General features: G+C 41.3%; 1 protein-coding gene across 2 annotated transcripts in view; it reads right to left on the bottom strand.

Moving 5' to 3' along the window:
* Positions 1-24,088, bottom strand: part of EXOC5 (exocyst complex component 5) — a 43,252-nt gene extending 19,164 nt beyond the window's left edge. Inside the window, exons 1-7 of one of the 2 annotated variants that reach the window (XM_032769219.2) lie at positions 23,926-24,088; positions 13,035-13,129; positions 9,610-9,757; positions 6,507-6,701; positions 902-966; positions 467-495; positions 200-309 (exon numbers count right to left, since the gene is read on the bottom strand). In XM_032769219.2, the coding sequence (XP_032625110.1) occupies positions 200-309; positions 467-495; positions 902-966; positions 6,507-6,701; positions 9,610-9,757; positions 13,035-13,129; positions 23,926-23,952 (669 nt within the window). In that variant the 5' untranslated portion in view covers positions 23,953-24,088. The remainder of the gene's footprint in view (positions 1-199; positions 310-466; positions 496-901; positions 967-6,506; positions 6,702-9,609; positions 9,758-13,034; positions 13,130-23,925) is intronic. The other variant, XM_032769220.2, reaches the window with a different exon arrangement.
* Between the last annotated feature and the right edge of the window lie 28 nt (positions 24,089-24,116).

The raw sequence follows: 24,116 nt of genomic DNA, 5'->3' as shown, positions 1-24,116 counted from the left end.
ATATTATCATTACATAAAGACAATTCAAATGTAGAAATTATGGAAAACGGTCTGCTTAGTTTTAATAGAAGACTTATCAAAAGGATGAACTTTCTCAGACCCATTTTCTTCAGAAGTCTAGACCACCTTCATTACTGTATCCATTCAGAAATGTACTTAATGCAGCATGTGCTTCTAGAGTTAAAAACTCGGTCTTTACCTTGAAGTGAAGTAAAACGGCTGCTACTTCTCGCATTCTGGAGATTTCCCCCCTTCTCTGCGCATTGGTAAACTCCTGAATCAGTTGCAACTCTAAATCATGGTACTTACCTGAAAAGAAAAAAAAAAATAAATGTTCATCACGCTTTGCAAGGAAGTTTTTGACAAAGAAAAAGTCAGTTGAATGTTGTCAATAAAAGCAGATTAAAGAACCAAGCAACACAAGTTAAGATTGAGCAAAATAGGCTGAATGGGGGAGGAAACTTACTTGCTATTTTTGATTTTACTTCAGAAAACCTGTTAAATCAAAAAACATATTATTAATCAAAACAAACACACACAAAAATTCAAACAAGTATTAACATGTTAATTGAACACTTTTGCTGTCAATTGTAATTAGGGTTCAACAACATATGGAGCACGAAGACAATGATATTTCAAGCTTTATCTGTAAGAAATCTGTAAAATTAGTATACAATTTACAAGGAAATATGCACACTCAAATTAGGTTGTTTCCAGCAAAATTTAGAGTTCTTTGAAGTGTATGTTCAAAGGTGATCCTAAATACATACAAACAAACACACTCCATGTCAAAAACTATTAAAGAAATCAGCTGACGCCAGGCACCAGAAAAAAACTGAAGTTACACAATAAAGTTAGAGCTCTTCCAAATATTATTTAAAATGTTTGAACTGGATTTTACCTGTCAAAAGGTAATTCCTGTGCAATCAGATGCAACTTCTGAATAATATCAGCTGCCTCTTTAATCTGTTGGGGGAGGAAAGTCATAAATTTACTAAAAAAACCCTAAAAGTTAGAGAGAAATCTTATAGCCATTTCTTCACAATTTCCCCCTCCGCTCTTTTTAAAGCTGCTTGGTATCCACACGGAAAGTAATACCTGCTTCAGAACTCTCAGCATGTTTTTATTATGTCAGATCAATCTTCATTTACATACTAGTAGTTCATACAATTTCATGTAAACACAAGCCTCTTTGTTATAGGATCACAATAAAGCATCTTAAACCTATAAAAACAGCTAGCTCATGTGTCTAGTGCTACTGCAACATTACAGTGTGCAAGGGATCTGAATTCAAGATTTAGCTCAATATCCCACTCCTGAACTAGAAAAGTCTGAGAGTAATGTTGTGATGTTCTGCTAAACCCCAGGGTAAAGTGGCTAATGACCGTTCCAGCCAGGTCAGAAGCAGCACCCTGACTTTTTTTCAACTAGAAAGGGCAATCATGACACAGTGCCTGGAAGGTTAAAGTAGAGCATCTCTAGAGTTTCTAAAATCATGCTAGAGGAGGGTGTGGGGAAGAAATCACATACAAGTTATTTCTTCTAAGGCAGAGGCTATGTTTCAGATGAAAGGGAGTTTAATTCTGGGGCTATAAAATAACATCTTATAACAAACACCCTTGTCAATATTTAGTTACAAAAAAATACCCAGTGCAGTTAATACAGTTTGCAAACTCCTATTTGCTCATAGACAGGAACACTTTTGACAGGTGACTAAGATAATTTGTCTTTTCACTGTCAGTCATCATGATAAAGGGTGGCTGTACAGATTTTAGTGACAGTTTTAGCAGGCTGAGTTAAAATTATGAAAAAGCAAATCACAGCTTTTGCAACTGCAAATGTTACAGAGGGATGTTACTGAAGCCCTTTAAAAGCTGAAGTTTGTTGACAGGCCCAAACGAAATGCCTCCATGATGGTTTTTGAAGCTTTATCATTGCAGCCCCGGGGACTGGAGGGCACCTTGAGTGGGGTAAAGAAAATCCTAGCCACTGTGTTAAAACTGGGGCTGTCAAGCGATTAAAAAGTAATCGTGATTATTTTTTTAATCATGCAATTAATAGCACTGTTAAACAATAACAGAATACCATTTTTGTATGTTTTCTATATTTACAAATATATTGATTTCAATTACAGACTACAAAGTGTACAGTGCTCACTTTAAGTTTATTTTTATTACAAATATTTGCACTGTAGAAACAAAAGAAATAGTATTTTTCAATGCATCTAATACAAGTATTATAATGAAATCTCTTTATCATGAAAGTTGAACTTACAAATGTAGAATTATATACAAAATAAATTTGAATTAAAAAATAAAACAAACAATGTAAAACTTTAGAGCCTACAAGTCCAATCAGTCCTACTACTTGTTCAGCCAATCACTCAGAAAAACAAGTTTGTTTACATTTGCAGGAGATAATATTGCCTGCTTCTTGTTTATAATGTCATCTGTTCTCACTTTCAGGTATTTGCATGGTACTGCTGTAGCCGGTATCGCAAGATATTTACATGCCAGATGCGCTAAATATTCATATGTCCCTTCATGCTTCAACCACCATTCCAGAAAACATGCGTCGATGCTGATGATGAGGTCTGCTCAATAATGATCCGAAGCAGTGCAGTCCGACCCATGTTCATTTTCATCATCTGAGTCAGATGCCACCAGCAGAAGGTTGATTTTCTTTTTTCGTGGTTCGGGTTCTATAGTTTTTACATCAGAGTGTTGCTCTGAAGACTTCTAAAAGCATGCTTCAACCCTGTCCCTCTCAGATTATGGAAGACACTTCAGATTTTTAAACCTTGGGTTGAGAGCTGTAGCTTTCTTGTGTCAAATTTTCAATGAAAGTATTCTTAAAATGAACATATGCGGGATCATCATCCGAGACTGCTATAACATGAAATATATGGCAGAATGCGGATAAAACAGAGCAGGAGAGACAACTCTCCCACAAGGAGTTCAGTCACAAATTTAGTTAATGCATTGTTTTTTTTAAAAAACAAGTGTCATCAGCATGGAAGTGTGTTCTCTGGAACAATGGCTGAAGCATGAAGAGGCATATGAACCTTTACTGCACCTGGCATGTAAATATCTTGCAATGCCAGCTACAACAGTGCCATGTGAATGCCTGTTCTCACTTTCAGGTGACATTGTAATTAAGAAGTGGGCAGCATTATTTCCCATAAATGTAAACAAACTTGTTTCTCTTAACAATTGGCTGAACAAGTAGGAGAACTGAGTGGACTTGTAGGCTCTAAAGTTTTACACAGTTTTGTTTTTGAAAACAATATGTAATGAAAAAACTACATTTATAAGTTGCACTTTCATGATAAAGATTGCACTACAGCACTTGTATGAGGTGAACTGAAAAATACTATTTTGTTTATCATTTTTACAAATATTTGTAATAAAATATTTGTAGTGCAAATATTTGTAATAAAAAAATATAAAGGGAGCACTGCACAGGTTGTATTCTGTGTTGTAATTGAAATTGATATATTTGAAAATGTAGATAAACATCCAAAAATATTTAATAAATTTCAATTGGCATTCTATTGTTTAACAGTGTGATTAACTCAAAAAAAAATTAATCACAAGTTTACTGTGATTAATTGACAGCCCTAGTTAAAACCACCAACAAAACAATGCTGCTAGATTTGACAGGATTAAGGAGATATGAACATCATGTGGTGTCCCTGCACTTCCTGCCAGTTCTGTTCTTGTGAGCTTGGAAGGCTTCTAGACACTATAATAATACAAATATATATATATTTTCTCACATTTATTAACCAACTTCTTAACTGAAGGTCCAGAATTCAATAACACCTGTATACAACAGAAGCCACGACAAATCAATTTTCCATGGTTTCTACTTCAATCCGCACAGTTAGTTTTTAATTGAATCAGACCTCAATGAACTATGTTAAATGAAAATAAATACAGATGCTATTAAAAACACAAACACACAAGTTAAAGACTAGAAGTACCTAGAGAATTTAGAAAAATATGGACTGAGATGAACAGGAGGAAGTTTTAATAAAAAAAATTCAAGGTAATGTATTTTAATCCATGTAAAGGACAAAACAGCAAAATGTTGATTACAAAGCAGTAATGCAGAGAAGGATTTGAAGATGACAGCAAACACATTAAACATGAGCACATGCTAAAATGATGTTCCATAAAGAGCAAACACTAATCTGGTTATCACTGACAAAACTAAGAAGGTGATTATTTTATCCATCTTTAGAAAAGTGACATCTGGAGCACTTTGCTCACTTATAGGCTTCTCATTACAGAAAGAGGATTGGTTAACCATTCCCTCCGAAGTAGGGCAACAGAAGTGATGAGGAACGAAGATACGCCTTCTGAAGGCTGAAGAAATTGGATACATACAGTTTGGGGAACAGACTGCAAAGCAGAGATATGATATTACAGAAATAAAAATGTGGGAGGATTATTCAGAGTAGTTAACAAGTGGCAAGATTGAAAGAACAATCCAAAAGTAGAAAAGAGAAAAAAATCCAACTAGACTTCAGGAAAGAATTTGCACGCGTGAGGTCAATAAGGCAATAACAGTTTACCCAGGCACAATCATTAAGTGCCCAAGAAAGAAATTATCTTAACACTGTGGTAAAAATGTTAGAGTAAATCCTGCATTTATATGGGGATAATGCAAGGGCAACCCAGGAGGTGCCGTTACCCCAAAAGCAGTGAAATGTACACAGACATTTGGGCTCTAAGATCATATAACAGACAAAAAAATGTTGATATTTTACTTTTAGAGTGCAAACAGGAAAATTGTTGTGGGTACAAGGATATGGTAAAGCATATTATCTCTACTTATGATTTGAATTAGGAGGTAATGTTAAAGTTACAGAGTACAATCAATATTCAAGCACTAGACTTACATAGTATGTACACAGGATTACTTGTATCTAGAAAATCTAGTTTCTACTCCCAGCTCTGCCACAGGCTTCCTTTGCAGTCTAAAGCAAATCGTTTGGCCTCTGCCTCATTTCTCTCCGTCACACCCACATCTGTAAGATGCGGATCCTACTTCACTGGCTGGTGCTAGAATTAATTCATGTTTATCAAATCTTTTCCTCACCTTAAAATCTATTCAAATATTTTGGGATCTTCCAGTGGAAAGTGCTAGGGAACTTCTAATTATGAATGGCATGAAAATACTAGCTACTTAACAATGACACTGCAGTGGGCTCAAAAGTAACTATTCTAACCTGCACTGTACTATTTAAATTTCATGTTACTACATGGGATTTATATGGAGGTGAACGGTAAGCACTTTTTAAAATAAAATGTATGCAAGTTTTATTTGTGTCTAGCTTAGAAAGTTACTACAAATAACTTTTATATACAGATCTGGAAAAGGTTTTGTCTGCTTGTGATGCCTTTTTTTTTTTAATTTAAATTTGTTCTCATTTTTCTTGAAGGACAGGAGCACTTTTTCACACACTCTCAGTGACTAATGCAGAGTGCCAAACAGCAATTACTGTATACCCACAGACAATGATCCAAACAACACTGAGCAACTGGCTGCTATGGAGTATGGACATATGAAATGGTTAGTTTCTAATTTCCCTATATGTTTTCAGCTAAGCAGTAAGGGGATAGCTATTAACCCTGAGCTATGACTCACATCTCTCCCATAGGATGTATTTCAAGTACAGCCAGCCTCCTTAATATTTTTGCCAGGCCTGCAAAATAAATGTTTTCCATCCCAAATGTGACAATTCCTATCCACCATGCACAGTACTTTGGGTTAGCGAGATGATTCTTTGGGATACATGTCAAATGTAACATTCATTTTACATACTGCATGAAGTTATCTCTGTATCCTGTTTCCTGCAGCAGCTGGGCTCCACTTCTGCAGTTTTGTTCCTTTCAGTCCCACTAGTCAGTTTATACTGATTTATGCTTTCATAGATATCTTCCTAAGGAAGGACATCTAGAAACTTTCTCCTTTACAGTTCTTTTAAGAAGTCTCAGCTTTCATGCCTAATTCCCCCAAATCTTGGTGAGGGGAGAGAACACACCACCATAGGCTTTATATAGCCCAAAAGCACACCCCAATTATAAGTATCCATGGCCAGTAGACTGGCCCAGCACAACAAAATCTCAGACGTTGTGTTCAAAAACTTTATGGATTATTGGGTGGAACTGAGGTGAGGGAGGGGTTCAAAGAAAAAAAGGCAAGAGATTTCTGTGTTCATTTTAAAGCTGCCCTCTCAGCATTTTTCAAATCTCTTATAATTTCATAAAATGAAAAATGCCAACATTGCCAAATTAAGAATCACTGAATACAAATGCTTTATCCGCAATCTGCAGGCTAGTGTTGTTAATTTACATTTCAGAACAATGAAACTTTAAGAAGTCAGTCACTCACTCACTGGTTTGAAGTCTGACCATGGTAAGTCATGGTAGCAGCTTGCAATTAGGGCAGTACTGCTTACTGCTTTGAACTGCTTTTATCCCGCTGACAGCTCTTACCTTTTCAGAGTTTGTAAAAACATCAGACTTCAGCTCTCCATCCAGAAACTCATTAAAGTATTTCATCAGTTTCTGAGCCTCCACAGCCCGTTGCCGTGGCGTGTTTACCCCCTCCAGTTGGTCACCAAGGTGACAGACCTTAGTTGCTACATAGCTGATGTGCTCATCTAGTTCTTGGAAATGTTGGAAGGCAACCTGGGAGAACATAGACATGCCTATAAAATACCCAATTTTTCCACTTACTGTACTTAAAAAAAAATAAAATAAAAGTAAACGATTGATTCTATCTAGTGTGAGTCACAATAAGCAAACCAAACTGGACAACTAAATTACAAGCTCAGCGCTCTCACAGCTCGAGAGAACTCCTGTGATGGGGAAAGAGATACAGTAACTCCCCACTTAACGTCTTCTCGCGTAACGTTGTTTTGCTCTTACACCCCTGCTCCGTTACAGAGCATGCCAGTTTAACATTGTGCAATGCTCTGCTATAACGTCATTTGGCTGCCTGCCTTGTCCACAGCTGGCAGCGCCTCATCAGCTCCCCTACGTCCCCCCCAGCGCCTCCCGCCCACTCCCCTCGCCTCCTGCCCGTAGCAATCAGCTGATTTGCAGCATTCAGGAGGGAGCGGGAAGAAGCAAGGACTCAGCGCGGAGGCTCCCCCTCCCTCTCCTGAACACCGCAAATCAGCTGATTGCCGTGGGCAGGGGAGGGAGGAGCAATGATGCGGTGTGCGGAGTAAAGGGAGGGCGGAGGAAAGGCAGGTTAAGGGTGGGACTTGGGAGAAGGGGTGGATGGGTGGGCTGAGGGTTGAATCCCCTGCCCCTGGCACAGTAGGGGAAGTTGCAGCTGCTGCTGCGCAACGTGCTTCTCCTAGCCTACGGCACTTTCAGCCTCCTTGCCTGCCTCGTGGTCTGCAGTGCCAGTGGGCCATGCCTGTGTGGGGTAAGGCAGGGGCACCTCCCACTGCTTCACACTCAGCAATGATGATTGTAGTATTAAATTGCTTGTTTAAAATGGTTTAAAATGTATGCAATGCCTTTTGTCTGGCAAAAAAAAAAGTTCCCCTGGAACCTAACCCCCCTCCTCCCCCAATTACATTAATTCTTATGAGGAAATTGGATTCGCTTAACATCGTTTTGCTTGAAGTCACATTTTTCAGGAACATAACTACAACGTTAAGGGAGAAGTTACTGTATATGCTTCATTCAGAGTGTAACCCTAATTACGCAGAGTTCACTTACTCTTTTTACACTTTTCTGAAGAGCCATATAACCCAGTGGTTCTCAACCCATGGCTGGTTTACGGCCCAATCAGCACACAGCTGCGGTCCATGTGATTTCCTCAGGGCCATACAAGTAGTATGTATACTGTGTGGATGCAGCCCACATAACACAAAGAGCTGCAAAAGCAGCCCACAATGGTAAATAGGTTGAGACCCACCATAAGCAAACACTGAAGATGAAAGGCAATAATCTATAATCAGAACTGGAATTTTAGTATTTTAAAACTAATAAAACAAGTTAGTTGGCCAATACTCAGCTGATGTAAACTGATGTAGCGCTACTGAAATCAGTGGAGTTATGTTGATTTACACCAGCAGAGGATCTGGCCCCATATCTTTTAGCATAGAGAAAGGCAAAGTTTAGGGTACAATACACATTTGTAATTAAAGTCACATCTGGTCTTGATACTTTACAAGTTATGTTTGGTATCTTACATAAAGTATCAAAACCAGATGTGACTAATTACAAATGTGTATTGTACCCTAAACTTTGCCTCTCTCTATGCTAAAAGATATGGGGCCAAATCCACACACAAACATACACACTTCATATGTATATGGTTTCAAATGAACATTTTAAGATATGCATAAAAGATATTGCAAATAAGATACATATTTTATAATTTTATTCTTAGTTGACTGATACTCACATCCCAGACTAGCACCCAAAATTTGGATTTGTAACAACATAAGAATGCCCACACTGGGTCAATCTATCTAACACAGTATCCTGTCTTCTGATAATGGTTGTGGCTAGATGATTCAGAAGGAAGACTGGCAAAACCACCTTCTGGCAATCAGAGGTTTAGGGACACCCAGAGCATGGTAGGGTTGCATCCCTGAACATCTTGGCTAATAGTCATTAATGGACCTATCAATGAACTTACCTAATTCTTTTTTGAACCCAGCTATGCTTTTGGCCATCACAACATCCCATGGCAATGAACTGCACACACGAACAGAAAGTTATCCCTAACTTTTGTTCTGCATGTTCCTGAGCAGTTCAATAGCAGTGGTTTTAATTCTTACATAACTATGCTCCTAATGCTTGACATGGCTGGCTATTGACACCTCACCCTTGTACTCACTTCACCGTGGAACTATACCAGTCCTCATGCATTCTAGAAAGCAGGGCAGGATTTGCTACTCAACAAAGCTTCACTCCACTATAAATGGGTTTCATTCTAGTACATAGCCATTAGCAACTACAACGTAAGTACTGCATTTAAAAGAGATTATTTTCCTCCCCTTTAATCCTCTCCCCTAGCAGATAGTTGCCAACAACTCCCAGGAGACTGGGGAGGAATTCCTAGCTCTTGGTCTTGGATCGCTGCTCCTGGCCAATGGGAGTGGCTGAGGGACTTACTGGCCGCCGTTTCCAGCTGCTCCCATTGGCCAAGAGCAGCGATCCGTGGCCAGTGGGAACTGCGATCAGCCAGACCTGTGGACTGGGGAAGGGAAAAACACCGGCCCAGCCCGCCAGGGGCTTTCCCTACACAAGCGGCAACCCGTTTGAGAAACCATGTGCTACAGCTCCTCACAGTGATTGAACATATGGCCTTTATGAGAACCCCTGCAGATGGCAATACCTCTTGCAGGGGTTGAAGAGCCCACCCAGCAATCCCTGAAGTAAAGACCTGTTTAACAGATAAGACATACACCCCGCCCTTTTTTTTTTTTTTTTTTTTTTTAAAGGGAACTGTTTACAGAGATCTGATTGCAAATTATGGGCCCACTGTATTGAGAATTTGTTTTAATAGGATAACACATTTTTCAATAGCTTTTATAATTTAATATTGACTATACACCTTAGTTCTTACCTGGTTGCTTTTCTGCAGCTCTTGTACTTTCTTGGCAAATTCCTTGGCTTCTTTCTGGCAATGCTGTTCTAGCTTCTCCACCTTTCTTTGAATCCTTTCATCCATTACCTGTAGTTCTTGGATATGATTTACAAATTCTTCTAATAATCTGATTTAAAAAATGATGATTTGATAAAGCAGATTTTAATATGAAAAGGTTTATCTTACTACTACAGTAAAAACTTAAAGGCACAGGCCTAAGAAATCCACTCACCTGCAGGAAGCGGGAAACTTTCTTTGACTAGTGATTGATCCTAAGGTATCAATCTCTGTAAAATTGAAGCTTCTGGGTTTTTTTAAATTACATTTATAGCTCTTACACCTGTGCATTTCATATTTTTAGATATAGATATAGCCGCTTGGAAAAAAAATTGCCAGGCACTTACTAGCCCAAGGACTTGTCCCATTAGGGATTTTTACAATGGTTTACTTATACCAGTGCAAAAATTCCTCATGTAGACAAATACTAGGCCTTCTTACCTATGTGAAAAATGTCTGTGCCAACTCATCCCCTGCAATTTAAGGAATAAAAACAGCCACAGGACTAACCCTAATAACAAAAACAAATGAAAGATCAGGGAACTCTGCAACCGGGGAAATGGTGAATTAGCAGAGGAGAAGGTGATGGCATTTCTTCCAGGATGCTGTTCCTGGACCCTGTTTGGAGGATCCATCTTTCCATATTAGCCTCTGGCGAGTAAGTGTCCAAATAATTTGAAGCCCTTGCAACCTGATCCAACTACTAGAAAGGAGAAGGAGCACACACACTCTGCTCACTACTCTCATCTCAAAGAGTCTCCAGGCAACTGTGAAGTGAAGGGAGAGTGGTATCTCTGCTATTCCACCCCTCCTGTGCCTCCTCCCAGTGAGTAGCTCCAGAGCCTACCTCCTCTGAGGCTTACAGCTTTTCCACCAAGCAGCTGCATGAAACTGATCTGATTCTTGTCAGTTTCACACTGCTCCCACTGGTCTGAATGTCAGTATTTACTGCTGCTAAGACTGATCAGCTTTCACTTAGCTGCAGCTTCGCAAAACTATGAGCAGGAGTAGTATTGGAGTTGTCTGTGCAGACTGCATTAGTTTATATACTGTTCACATTTCAAAAGCCATCTTTGTAACTGTAAGGACTAAAAAAGAATGTTAACTTACTAAATGTTAGATTGTGCAGAAGTTCATGAAACTTGCCCATGTAAGTTTATTACCCATGGCAAGCAGGAGAGTCATAGTCATAGACTTTAAGGTCAGAAGGGACCAATATGATAGTCTAGTTCTGCACAATGCAGGCCACAGAATCTCACCACCCACTCCCGCAACAAACCCCTAACCTATGTCTAAGCCACTGAAGTCTTCAAATCGTGGTTTAAAGACTTCAAGATGCAGAAAATCCTCCAGCAAGTGACCTGTGCCCGACGCTGCAGAGGAAGGCGAAACCCCCCCAGGGCCCTTGCCAATCTGCCCTGGAGGAAAATTCTTCCCTGACCCCAAATATGGTAATCAGCTAAACCCTGAGCCTGTGGGCAAGACTCACCAGCTGCACCCAGAAAAGAATTCTCTGTAGTTACTCAGATCCCACCCCATCTAACATCCCATCACAGGCCATTGGACATATTTACCGCTAATAGTCAAAGATCAATTTCCAAAATTAGGCTATCATACCATCCCCTCCATAAACTTGTCAAGCTTAGTCTTGAAGCCAGATATCTCTTTTGTCCCCACTGCTCCCCTTGGAAGGCTGTTCCAGAACTTCACTCATCTGATGGTTAGAAACCTTCATCTAATTTCAAGTCTAAACTTCTTGATGGCCAGTTTATTTCCATTTGTTCTTGTGTCCACATTGGTACTGAGCTTAAATAATTCCTCTTCCTCCCTAGTATTTATCCCTCTGATATATTTAGAGAGAGCAATATAGTAATGCTGCCACATTACTGTTCTTGAGAATCTAAGCTTATGGTTATGAAAGTAATCTTTAAAATATGGCCTGAATGTAAACCACTGTGACAACTGTTTAAAAATAACTCAGAAGTGTGAACCTCTTCCAATCATTTCAATGGGTAACTTCAGTTCTGAAGTCTAATTCCAGGAACAGCATCATTCTAGAAACCCCCATCCCAACTGTTGCAGCTATCATGGAGGACAAGTCTATCACTGGCTTTTAGCCAGGATGGACAGGAATGGTGTTACTCGCCTCTGTTTGCCAGAAGCTGCAAATGGGCGATGGGGATGATTACCAGTTCTGTTCATTCACGCTGAAGCACCTCCACTGGCCACTGTCAGAAAACAAGATATTGGGCTAGATGGACCATGAATCTGACCCAGTATGGCTTTTCTTATGTTACGTCTAAGGGGCTGGGCTTCTCACTAGGGGGTTGTCACTGAACCTTATTAATGAAGCCTCTATCTTTGTCTTTCATATCTACCTCTGTCTAGTATGGGCTTGTCCACATGTGGAGATATCCAATTCCATGTGCGGACATTCTTATTGTGGAATAAGAGTGTCTTGTTCAGCTTGATCTGCTGTAGATTAAGTTAAACAGGCACAAGACACTCTTAATCCAGAATGAGGGTATTCACACATGGAATTATTTAGGAATAGCTATTGTGTTTTACATACACACTCTACCTTAATCCAAATTAATTTAGGTCCACCCTAAATTTAGTTCTACTGAACACTCTTAAACTGTGACTAAAAAAGGAAGAAGGGACACCCACCCAGCCCCAAACTACTCATACTCTAGTCAATGACGGCTCTAAGAATAGCATTGGTGAGAGTAAAGTCATAATGAACCGCACTGATTGAAACACGGATTCTTTTCAACATATCAGAAAATCAAAATTGCTTAAGCCAACATGGCCTTTCTAATGCTAACCAAGATAACAAATGAATATTCTGTGGAAGATGCTGAGATACCACAACAATGCTCCATCCTATAAAAAACAAAATGGTACAGAATATTTTCACTCCCGTCCCACCCCCAAGGGTATCGCTGCATAGAATTTTTACTTATTTGTGTTTACTTGTTGATTAAAGTTATTAACACATCAAAAAGAAGGCTGGCATCGTTGCCCAGGGACACTCTTCAAAACAGCTCTCCTTCTTGATCAGAAAAAATTACCACCGTCAAAGCACGAGGCCAAGTAGAAGCCATTGGTTTTATTTAAAAAGAGATTTCCCTGCTCATTTCTTACTGCTATATTTTTTCCCCTAAATAAAAAATTGTTCTGAAAGTTCATTAAAAATCTGGCTTGTGGTCACATGTTTTAGCAATTCTCCCATTTGAAGATTTTCTTGGATACATGCCGACACTGCATATAGCTCTGTTACAGATGTAAAAAAAAAAAATTGAATAATTAAAGATTGTTAAAACAAATTACACATTTTCATTTACCTTTTGGGATCAAAAGCTTCTGCTCCACCTTTGGAACCTCCTCCAGGAATTCGCCATGCCAGGCGTTCAATGTACTCATCTGCCACAAAAGGCTCCTAGCCATAGAATAAAGACTCTTTACAATGTGCCACAGAGGGTAATTTACTAAGTTGCTGTTTACACATCATTATGAAAGTGGTTAAAAACTTGCAATAAAGGCCATACACAGTGTTGACTGTAACCATCACCTTTCTCGTTTATATATTAAATCTACAAACTGTATAAGAATGGTATACTGAACATCTAGTTCAAAGATTGACAAACTATGGTCTGTGAATTACTACTGGTGATCAGAACACTTGCTGGTGGTCTGCGAAGAGCTAACTTAACAGGGTGCAGGCTCTTCTTGTTTCCGGATGAGACAAAAAGATCAGAGGAAAGAGAAGGATGAAAAGAAGAGCAAAAGACGACAGTGTGATTAATTTCAATAAGAACAGATAATGTCATTTATCATTTTTCAAAAAGGACAACATACTTGGTGTACAACAGACAGCTAAAATACAAATTTACTAAAATAACTTTCCCATAAAAACAAATGCTGTACCTGCCAGAGACATTACGCAACTGTGAATGAGCGGGAAGACAGATTATTTCTCTGTTCATTCTATTAAGATACAGTCCCCACTATGTACAACTAAAACTTAACTGACTTACAATTCTTTTTTTTTTTAAGTTACTCTTATAACAAATATTGAAAAATACTCAATTTGGTGATGCCCACCTTCCTTTCAATCAGTATTATTACTCATCATTTCTACTCCAGTGCTATATTAGCAGCCATAGTCTCACGAACCCAAAGAGTTCAACATTAACCCTTTATGGGCCCAGTAACTTACACAGGATCAGGATCTTCTCTTATCCCATTTGAAAGCTTTCAAATGATGTATAGTATTGGTTCTAATACTAACATATCTTGAGATAGTCACTCAAATAAAGTTAGAACAAAAGTAGAAGGAAAGTATAATCTTAATGTTTAATATCTGAAATAGAAATGTCTGCTTTCCAACTATTAGCTCATCAGAAACTACATATTAAAATGGTTTCTAATTGCTCAAACTAGCAAAGTTATTTTAGTACCAGTCCAAGACTTTAAACAGCAACTCCCAAAATTCTGACCAAAGTAATGCTGAGACCTATCCATTAAGTAAACAGAAAAGCTCTAAATACTTATTTTAATACACTGACACAGACTTTACATGTTGAAATGTGTCATCTGACAGAACACACAAGCACCTCCCCTCCCACATGGCACCTAAGTGGTGCTGTGAGTTAGGAGCCTTAACTCTTCAATTTCAAGGCCTGGTCTATATTACAAAGTTCAGTCGACATATGCCACCTTGCAGCGACCAAGCTGTGAATGTGTCTTCACTTAAATGCATCCCCCACTGATGTAAGCATCCCCTTACTGCAATGTAATAACAGTAACATCACCTCCCCAAGCAACGTTGTGCCATGGTCAATATATGGAGGCTAATGCAGTGTGAGCACAGACAGTCCTCCAGCAACTGTCCCCGAGTGCCCGACACTGACCATTCTGCTTACAATGAACTCCACTGCTCAGGGTCATGAAGACTCAAAGTCCACCCCCACCACTATGCTTTTAAAGCCCCATACATTTTTTTAAATGCTTTGAAATGACTGTCCAGCTTGGCAAGCAGCCCTAATACAATATATAGAGGTGAAAAATAACAGACCTCAACCCTATTGTCCCTCTGCAAATTTGTGTACACAGAGTCCATTCCTTACCTCTCTCTAAAAGTGCAAAGTTTCGAAAAGTTCAATGAATAGAAGATTGTGGTGGGCAATAGATCCGGACAAGAAGAAGTCTGAAGATAAATGTGAGAAGGGACGGACAGGCAGTAGAAACAAAAGTGAAACTGTTTAAGCAGCATATTCCAGAAGCCTTGAGGTCCTTCTGAGTGTAGCCTTCACTGCTTTGAGATCTACCATACCATTCTCTCACTAGAAGGGAAAACCCATAATGACAGCAGGCCATAAAACACACCCAGTTTGGGAATATTTTAATGACATTCCTCTACCTGTGGGCAAGACAGGCATGTGGGCAAAATGCAAACACTGCAACAAAGAAATACAAGGCTTGGTTGCCTGAAAGAAACAACTTCATGATAAGTATTCCTTCTCAGTAGGAAGATGATGATAAGTGATTGGGCAACAAAATGGCAAATGAAATTTAACGTGGATGAATGTAAAGTAATGCACACACTGGGAAAAATAACCCCAACTATACATACAATATGATGGGGGCTAATTTAGCTACAATTAATCAGGAAAAATATCTTGGAGTCATCATGGATAGTTCTCTCAAGACATCCACGCAGTGTGCAGCAGCAGTTAAAAAAGCAAACAGGATGTTAGGAATCATTAAAAATGGGATAGAGAATAAGACGGAGAATACCTTATTGCCCTTATATAAATCCATGGTACACCCACATCCTGAATAGTGCGTAAAGATGTGGTGTCCTCATCTCAATAAAGATATACTGGCATTAGAAAAGGTTCAGAGAAGGACAACTAAAATGATTAGGGGTTTGGAACAGATCCCATATGAGGAGAGATTAAAGAGGGTAGGACTTTTCTGCTTGGAAAAGAGGAGACTAAGGGGGGATATGATAGAGCAGGGGTTGGCAACCTTTCAGAAGTGGTGCGCCGAGTCTTCACTTATTCACCCTAATTTAAGCTTTCGCGTGCCAGTAATACGCTTTAATATTTTTAGATCTCTTTCTATAAGTCTATAATATATAACTAAACTATTGTTGTATGTAAAGTAAATAAGATTTTTAAAATGTTTAAGAAGCTTAATTTAAAATTAAATTAAAATCCAGAGTTCCCTGGACTGGTGGCCAGGACCCGGACAGTGTGAGTGCCACTGAAAATCAGCTCACGTGCTGCTTTCGGCACACGTGCCATAGGTTGCCTACCCCTATGATAGAGGTATATAAAATCACAAGTGATGTGGAGAAAGTGAATAAGCAAAAGTTATTTACTTTTCCCATAATATAAATTAATGGGCAGCAGGTTTAAAACAAATAAAAGTAAGTTCTTCTTCACATGGCGCACAGTTAGCCTGTGGAACTCCTTGCCTGAGGAGGTTGTGAAAGCTAGGATTGTAACAGGGTTTAAAAGAGAACTGGATAAATTCATGCAGGTTAAGTCCATTAATGGCTATTAGCCAGGATGGGCAAGGAATGGTGTTCCTAGTCTCTCTGTCTGTCAGAGGGTGGTGATGGACAGCAGGAGCGAGATCATTTGATCATTATCTGTTAGCTTCACTCCCTCTGGGGCACCTGGCATTGGCCACTGTCAGTAGAAAGGATAATGGGCTGGATGGACCTTTGGCTGTACTAGGTCAGACCATTCTTATGATGAAAGGAACATGTCTGAAGATGGAGGAGCTTCAGGCAGGTAAACTGAGGAATGGAAACCCTGACTTATGAAAGGAGACTCAAAGAGCTTAGCTTGTTTAGTCTAACCAAAAGAAGGTTGAAGGGAGATATGATTGCTCTTTATAAATATATCAGAGGGATAAATATCAGGGAGGGAGACGAATTATTTAAGCTCAGTACCAATGTGGACACAAGAACAAATGCATATAAACTGAACAAAAAGAAGTTTAGACTTGAAATTAGACAAACGTTTCTAACCATTAGAAGAGTGAAGTTCTGGAACAGCCTTCCAAGGGGAGCAGTGGGAACAAAAGACATATTTGGCTTCAAGACTAAGCTTGATAAGTTTATGGAGGGGATGGTATGATGGGATAGCCTAATTTGGCAATTAATTGATCTTTGATTATTAGCAAGTAAATATGCTCAATGGTCTGTGATGGGATGTTAGATGGGGTGGGATCTGAGTTACTACAGAGAATTCTTTCCTGGATGCTGGCTGGTGAGTCTTGCCTACATGTTCAAGGTTTAACTGATCGCCATATTTGGGGTTGGGAAGGAATTTTCCTCCAGGGAAGACTGGCAGAGACCCTGGAGATTTTTCACCTTCCTCTGCAGCGTCGGGCACAGGTCACTTGCTGGAGGATTCTCTGCACCTTGAGATCTTCAAACCACGATTTGAGGACTTCAGTGGCTCAGACATAGGTTAGGAGTTTGTTACAGGAGTGAATGGGCGAGATTCTGTGGCCTGCATTGTGCAGGAGGTCAGACTAGATCATCATAATGGTCCCTTCTGACCTTAAAGTCTATGAGTCCTTTTACCTCCTGGCCAATTTTGGTAATTTTACATTCACATTTTCCTCTCCCCACTGTTGTGTGAAAGGTACACACACACGAAATACAAAGTATTGATCAATGTAAACTTAAAAAGTAAACTTAGAAAATAGGTTTTTCCTCCAATCTTTAAATTACTGTAACTTCTAAAATTACTATAAGTGAATTGTACATTGATTTGATTCATGTTGCAGTAAGCAATATCTGATTTTGAAACTGATAATTTCACTTTGAGAGTTACGTAGCACATTCAACTGCAAATGTATAAGCTTGATAAGAAGGGAAAACATTTATTGAAAATAGATTAAATTATTACAACTGTACTGAACAATAATCTACTGTAATAGTTTATATCCTAGTTTTTTTGGCGGAATGTGAAACTATACAGTGCATGACAAATTGTGCATCCTTTATAGTACACCTCAACCCCAATATAACCCGGTCCTCGGGAGACAAAAAAATCTCATCATGTTATAGGTGAGACTGTGTTATATAAAACTTGCTTTGCCCCCCCATTCCTTGTTCATTGACCGCCCCTTCCAGGGACCCCCATCACTAATCACCCCCAGGATCCCACCCCCTACCCAACCCCCAGTCCCCTGACTGCTCCAACCCCTATCCACCCCTTCCCGCCCCCTGACAAGCACTCACTGGCGGCGGCGAGAAGCAGAGCAGCCCGGCCCCAGTCTACTCCACCCTGCCAGCTTCCAGCCACGGTGCTCCACTTCCTGCCATCGGTGAGCGAGGGGTTGGGAAAAAGCCTGCTCCGCTTTCCTTGCCCCTGACCCAGACCCAGACCCATCGATGGGGGGAGGCTAGGGAGAGGTCCTGCACTCACCTGTGGCGAGAAGCAGATTGCCACAGCTAGGAGCTGGCAGAGCAGAGCTGGCTGGAGTTGAGCTGCTCCGTTTCCTGCCGCCGATGAGTGCGAGGAGGTTGGGGAAAGGACGCCCCTCGTACTCACCTGTGGCGGGAAGTGGAGCGCTGCAGCTGGGAGCTGGCGGAGCGGGCTGGGGCCAGGCTGCTCCGCTTCCGCCGCTGCTGGTAAGTGCGGGGGGGGATCCCTTCCCCCAAGCCCCCTCTCCCGAGCGACACGGCTGAGGCCAGGGCAAGGGAAGCATAGCGGGTTGCTCCCAGCTCCCCACTAATCCCCCGGGCCACTCTGGGACTGCAAGGCCCCCAAAAGTGCCCTCCCACAGCTCCTGCCCCCCAGGCCCTGGAGCGAGGAGGAGCCCCTGACTGCCCCGAGACCCACTGCCCCTTATCAAACCCCTCAGCCCCGGCCTGGCCCGGCCCAACACCCTTAACACGCTGCGCAGAGCAACGTGTCAGAGCTTTACCATGTTGTATGCGAACCCGCATTCTATCAGGTCGTGTTATATCGGGGTAGAGGTGTATGAAGATGGTTAACATGTACTGAACATAAGTATCCCTATAAAGCATCAATGTCCAATCTGTCTCTCTCTAGAAACAAACAAACAAGAGCTCTTATCATCAACAACAAAAAGAATATTACTACTGAATTATCTGTTGTTGCTTCTCTTTTGGCAAGAATTAGAATAGTGGAAAGTATTACATAAAAGCTCAAACAGCTATACAATGAAAAGAGTATCTAGAGCAATCTGACGGTTGAGTAAGCATTTTACATTTCCTTTCCACAGTCGCAGAAAACACTTACTGTAAATGTCATTTCTAAGCACCCAATCTGTAAAAGTGATATCATCAGATGAACTCTGACAGGCGTTTTCTGTACAGCTTTGAACCTCCCTCTAGCACCAAGGCAATACATAGGACAACTGAATTTGATGACAATTATGATTGAATTGGGCAATAATGTGGTTTGATCTGGCCTGGGCAAATGGACCCAAACTGGATCAAACTCTGTTAAAATCCAGTTCAGCCATAATCACAATAGAACTCTATTTTGGCTCAGTAGATAGATCGATCCTTCAAGTTCCCTCTGGCTCATCAATTTTCGTTAACTCTCTGTCCACACCAGGGCATATAATCAGGTTGAAAATATCTCTCAAACATAGTTCTGCCCAAATGTGGCAGTAACACATCTTCCTCTATGTTCAACACAGTTACCATCATAATACACATCACTTTTCAAATTCAAACACTAGGAGGGGTCCCACAAGCAGCTTATTGACTAACAGTTATTTAAAAAGCTATTACAATTTCTTATTTGCTTAAATGGACAAAAATAGACTGTATACCTATATTAGGGAACAACGTTTCAAACCTGGTACTTACTGTAAGGCTTCATCTACACACTACAATTTCACCATGGCTGCTATATAGATATCAAATTCTGGTACATGACAGATATCAAGATTTGCCACCTGAAATGGAAATTCCACAACACAAAGAAAAAGGAAGCAAAACTTAATAGCGACATCTACTTCCTGGGGAAAATGCAACAATCAACAACAATCTGACCACTACATACGACTCCAAATACACGGAGCAGCTCTGCAGAAGGACTTCAGAAAAACTGAGGAATCATCTCCTGTACCTTACATATCCAAAAGAGACTCTCTCAAACAAGAAATCACCACATACTCCCTTACACGGGAAGCAAAAAACAACAACAGGACAACTACCTGGGGATTATGCAAAAAACCTAAAACATCTATCAAAAAACCTGATGACAGCCATCCAACACAAAAACAAAAAGCAAAACCAACTACAACTCCTCCACAACCTCAACTCCAGGACAAACCGTGGCACCAGAACTCACCATATAGACACTACACAACACCTCATCATCATTTATCAAGGCCACCCCTAATCGGAGCTGAATTATCTTTAGTCTCCAAGGAACTGAAACCACCACAGAAACTGATACCATACTAACATGGAGAATTAGAAGAATTATTTCACAACAAGGACTCAACCCACAACTAACACATCTCCACCAACAGTCATAAGAAAAAAGAATCATCTGACTGGATACCCCACAGTGATAAAATCACACATTTTATCATTACATTGATTGCGTTAGGAAAATTGATTGTGAAATCCATAAACATCACATCTACCACAATCTCTCTACCGCTGAGAGGACGGCTACACAGTCCCTGAAATCATCAAACAGTAATCAAACCAGCAGACAAGGGGGAGACATTGCAGTTATCAATTGCGATGACTACATTAACAAGGCCAAACAACAACTCTCTGACACTACCTACTATAAAGAAGTCAAAGACGACCCCACACCACAATTCACACAGGTACTTAAGCATATCACCAAATCCTTCCACAAACAACTCTAAGAGAAACTCTACAACTTCATTTCCCATGAAGTCACGTGAGGCACCCTCCACATGCTTCCCAAGATCCACAAACAAGGGAACCTATGCAGATCCATCTTATCTGGCCATAGCACTTTTATTGGCAGATGATCAGGACTCAGAAACCATCCTCAAACCACCCAGCGCACAAAGGGCCAGCTTCCTCCAGGACCCAACTGACTTCCTGCAGAAACTCCACAACATTAACAATTTCCCTCAAATCATCATCCTTGCACCATGGATGTCACCTCCCTACACACCAACATCCCTCATAATGACAGCATTGCTGCCTGCCTCAAATATCTACAAGACAATGGACAACACTCAGATAACCTCTCCAAACACACTACCAAATTTATCCATTTCATCCTCACCCATAACAATTTCACATTCAGCAACACTTTGTCCAAACCATGGGAACAGACATGGATATTAGGATGTCTCCCCAATATGTCATCCTCTTCATGGATCACTTTGAGGAAGAACTGGTGGCCAAATATACCACAAAATCAATGATATGCCTGAGATACATCAATGATATTTTCATCTTCTGGAGAGAGTGTAGGTCATCTGTCATAGATTTCCACCACAACTTCAAAAACAACCACTACCCATCCATCAAACTCTCTCTAGAACACTCCTGCACCAGCATCAACTTCCTGGCCACCACAATCAGCTTCAACAATGGAACTCTACAGACAGCTATATAAAATAAATCCACAGATCACCCACTTACCTTCACAGATCCTGTAACCACACCAAGAAATCCTTTATTTACAACCAGGCAACACAAAATATGCTTTAAGGAAAAAGTTCATGATATACACCTTAACATACTTAAAACTGCTTTCATTGACAAGGACATTCCACCAGAGAAGTAGATCCCATCATGGAATGGACCACCCAAATACCCAGAGAGAATCTGCTTCAATGTGGGTGGAGGGCAGGGAAGGAGAGTGGGAAACCACTCCAACTACACAAACTTAGTCGTCACCTGCACCTCACACTGCAACCTGTATGGGGTATCATTAAACAGTTACAACCTATACTCAAAGGCGACCACATCTTGAAAGAAATTTTCTCCAGCCCACTCTTCTGGCCTTCAAACAACCCCTCAACTTCTCCAATCTCATCATCAGAAGCAACCTCTCCACAGACCAAGACCAAGGTAAGGCAGCACACAGACCCTGCCAGAACAGGTGCAAAACTGGAAGACATATCTCCACTGCTAGAATGATCAATATCCCCCACAAGACATCTTTCAAGATGCCTATCACAACATGTGGAGTAGCTCATCCAGTGCACTAAATGTCTTAACAACAACTACGTGGGTGAAACCAGACAATAACTACGCTCTCAAATGAACTCGCACAGAAAAATGATAAAAGATAAAAAAATAATTGAGTCACCCATGGGTGAACACTTTTTGCAAAACCATCACTCTATAGCTGACCTCTAAGCCCTCGTCCTCAAAAAAAAAAAAAAACCAAAAACCTGCACAACACCTTCAAAAGATGACCCAGGGCGCTTAAATTCATAACTCTGCAAGATACTAAAAATCATGAACCCAATAAAGACACTGGATTTATGGTTTACTACAATAATTTAACCACTCCTTTTCTGTCCTATGATTGCAGACGTGTTAACAGGCCATCTCCCCTTGAATGGTCTCTGACAATATGTGTTAGCTGCTTATACTAAACAATCTACTAAACAATCTGCTCCACCTTGTATATAGCTGTGACACTCTGAGTACCTTCCCCACACCTGCAGACGAGTGCTTCATTGCTCAAAAGCTTGTCTCTCTCACCAACAGAAGTTGGTCCAATAAAAGACATTACCTCACCCACCTTGGCTCTCTAATATCCTGGGACCAACACAGCTAAACCACCACTGCATACCATGTTTTGTCATGTAACAACCAATTCCACTTTGTAATGCAGAAAAGACCTAGTGTTTTATGCATATCCAACAGCTACACTACAAAATGCAACTATGCTGCCTTCAGGTTGAGGGGGCAAACATATTTTTCCAAACACAGTTATAAAGTAAAGGGTGTGAATATATGGTTCCTTAATACAGTTATAACATGGTGTTTTAACATTGCTTTTTTCTTTTGATACAAGCCAGAAAAAACTGTGTTATAACATGGATCGGTCATAATAATGATTCACAATGTATCTGACTCAAGTACAGTAGCAGAATAACTATTCCCAGGGCCAGGGGGAAGGTTTAATGCAAATGTTCCCAAACTGGTCCACAGAACATTTCCAGGTGATGTATGAGGCACGTGCCGTTTACTTCATTTGCCATTGCATGGAGGCAAGTCAACATCCAGATGGTCTATAAGAACAATCTCTCTACTACAACAGTGCTCACACCATGGAAAAGTTATATTATTCATAGCACCTAGAAGCCCCAGTCTTGGACCACAGTACTAAGTGCTATACAAGCAAATAGCAAAGAGACAATTCCTGGCCCCAAACAGTTTACAAGCCAGTATAAAGCAAGCCACAATAGGAATTTCTTTGCTGGAGCCCACACTGAGGGGAACCAGCCGCTGCATGCCCCACTGCACCTAACCCAACACAGCCACCACTATTTTTCCGTTATATCCATTTTCCCATCCTTTCATATCTATTCTTCTCCCAGCACAGCAACCCCTTCTGAGCTCGGCTTTTATTTCTATGTTGTTTCCCATTCCAGCACCTGTGTATGAAGTTGACAATTGCATGTGTTTAGAGTCGGAGGCGAGAATTTATTTTTGACACCAAGACAGCACTGAGTTTAGGCTGAGCTCACAGCCCTGGACATCTCCGTTCCTCCAGCAACCAGCTACACCAGGGACTAGCACAGAAGGGAACCAGCCCCCAGGAGCCCAAGCGTCTCGGCTCTCACCACCACTCCTCTCCTGAGGGCTGCAGCTCCCGCCAACTATTCTAGCGCCCGCGGGGCCGAGCTCCAGGGGAGGAAATACTAACGCTGGGGGAGGAAACCCCGCCACTGCACCCTCTGCTTCACCTCATCAGACACCGAATGTACCTCAGCGAGACCTCGCCCACCGCATGCGGCAAGGCAGCTTCACTGCTGCCTGCCAGCCTGGTCAGCCTCGCAACAGCCCCAGGGCGCAAAGACACCGCCCACCCTCCAGGTCCCGGTCCCAGAGGGCCCCGGCCCCACTCTCCCTGCAGCCCCAGAGAACTCCTTTCCCGCCTTCCCCTCCGGGCCCCACTGCCCCTCCAGCCCTAGGCCCGAAAGGAAGCCACCCACCCATCCCCCCACACACAGACCCGCCCCTCAGCCAGGGCCGCCCCGACCCACCTCGAAGAGCTCGGCAGTGGCGGCCATGTCTGCGGCAGCAGCCCCGAGCGCCTCCTCACCGAGCCCCTCAAACCCCGCCGCCGCCGCCCATTGTGCCCCTGACAGGCCAGCGCCGCGGCACCGCCCCCGCCCGCCGGAAACGGCCGGCCTGCGCAGAGGAGCCGCAGCCGCCGTTGCGCAGCGCGCAACCC

This window comes from Chelonoidis abingdonii, chromosome 4, assembly GCF_003597395.2.
Source record: "Chelonoidis abingdonii isolate Lonesome George chromosome 4, CheloAbing_2.0, whole genome shotgun sequence".
In the NCBI taxonomy this organism is placed as follows: domain Eukaryota; kingdom Metazoa; phylum Chordata; order Testudines; family Testudinidae; genus Chelonoidis; species Chelonoidis abingdonii.
Note: the sequence above shows the minus strand (reverse complement) of the source record. Positions and strands in the feature narration are given on the sequence as shown.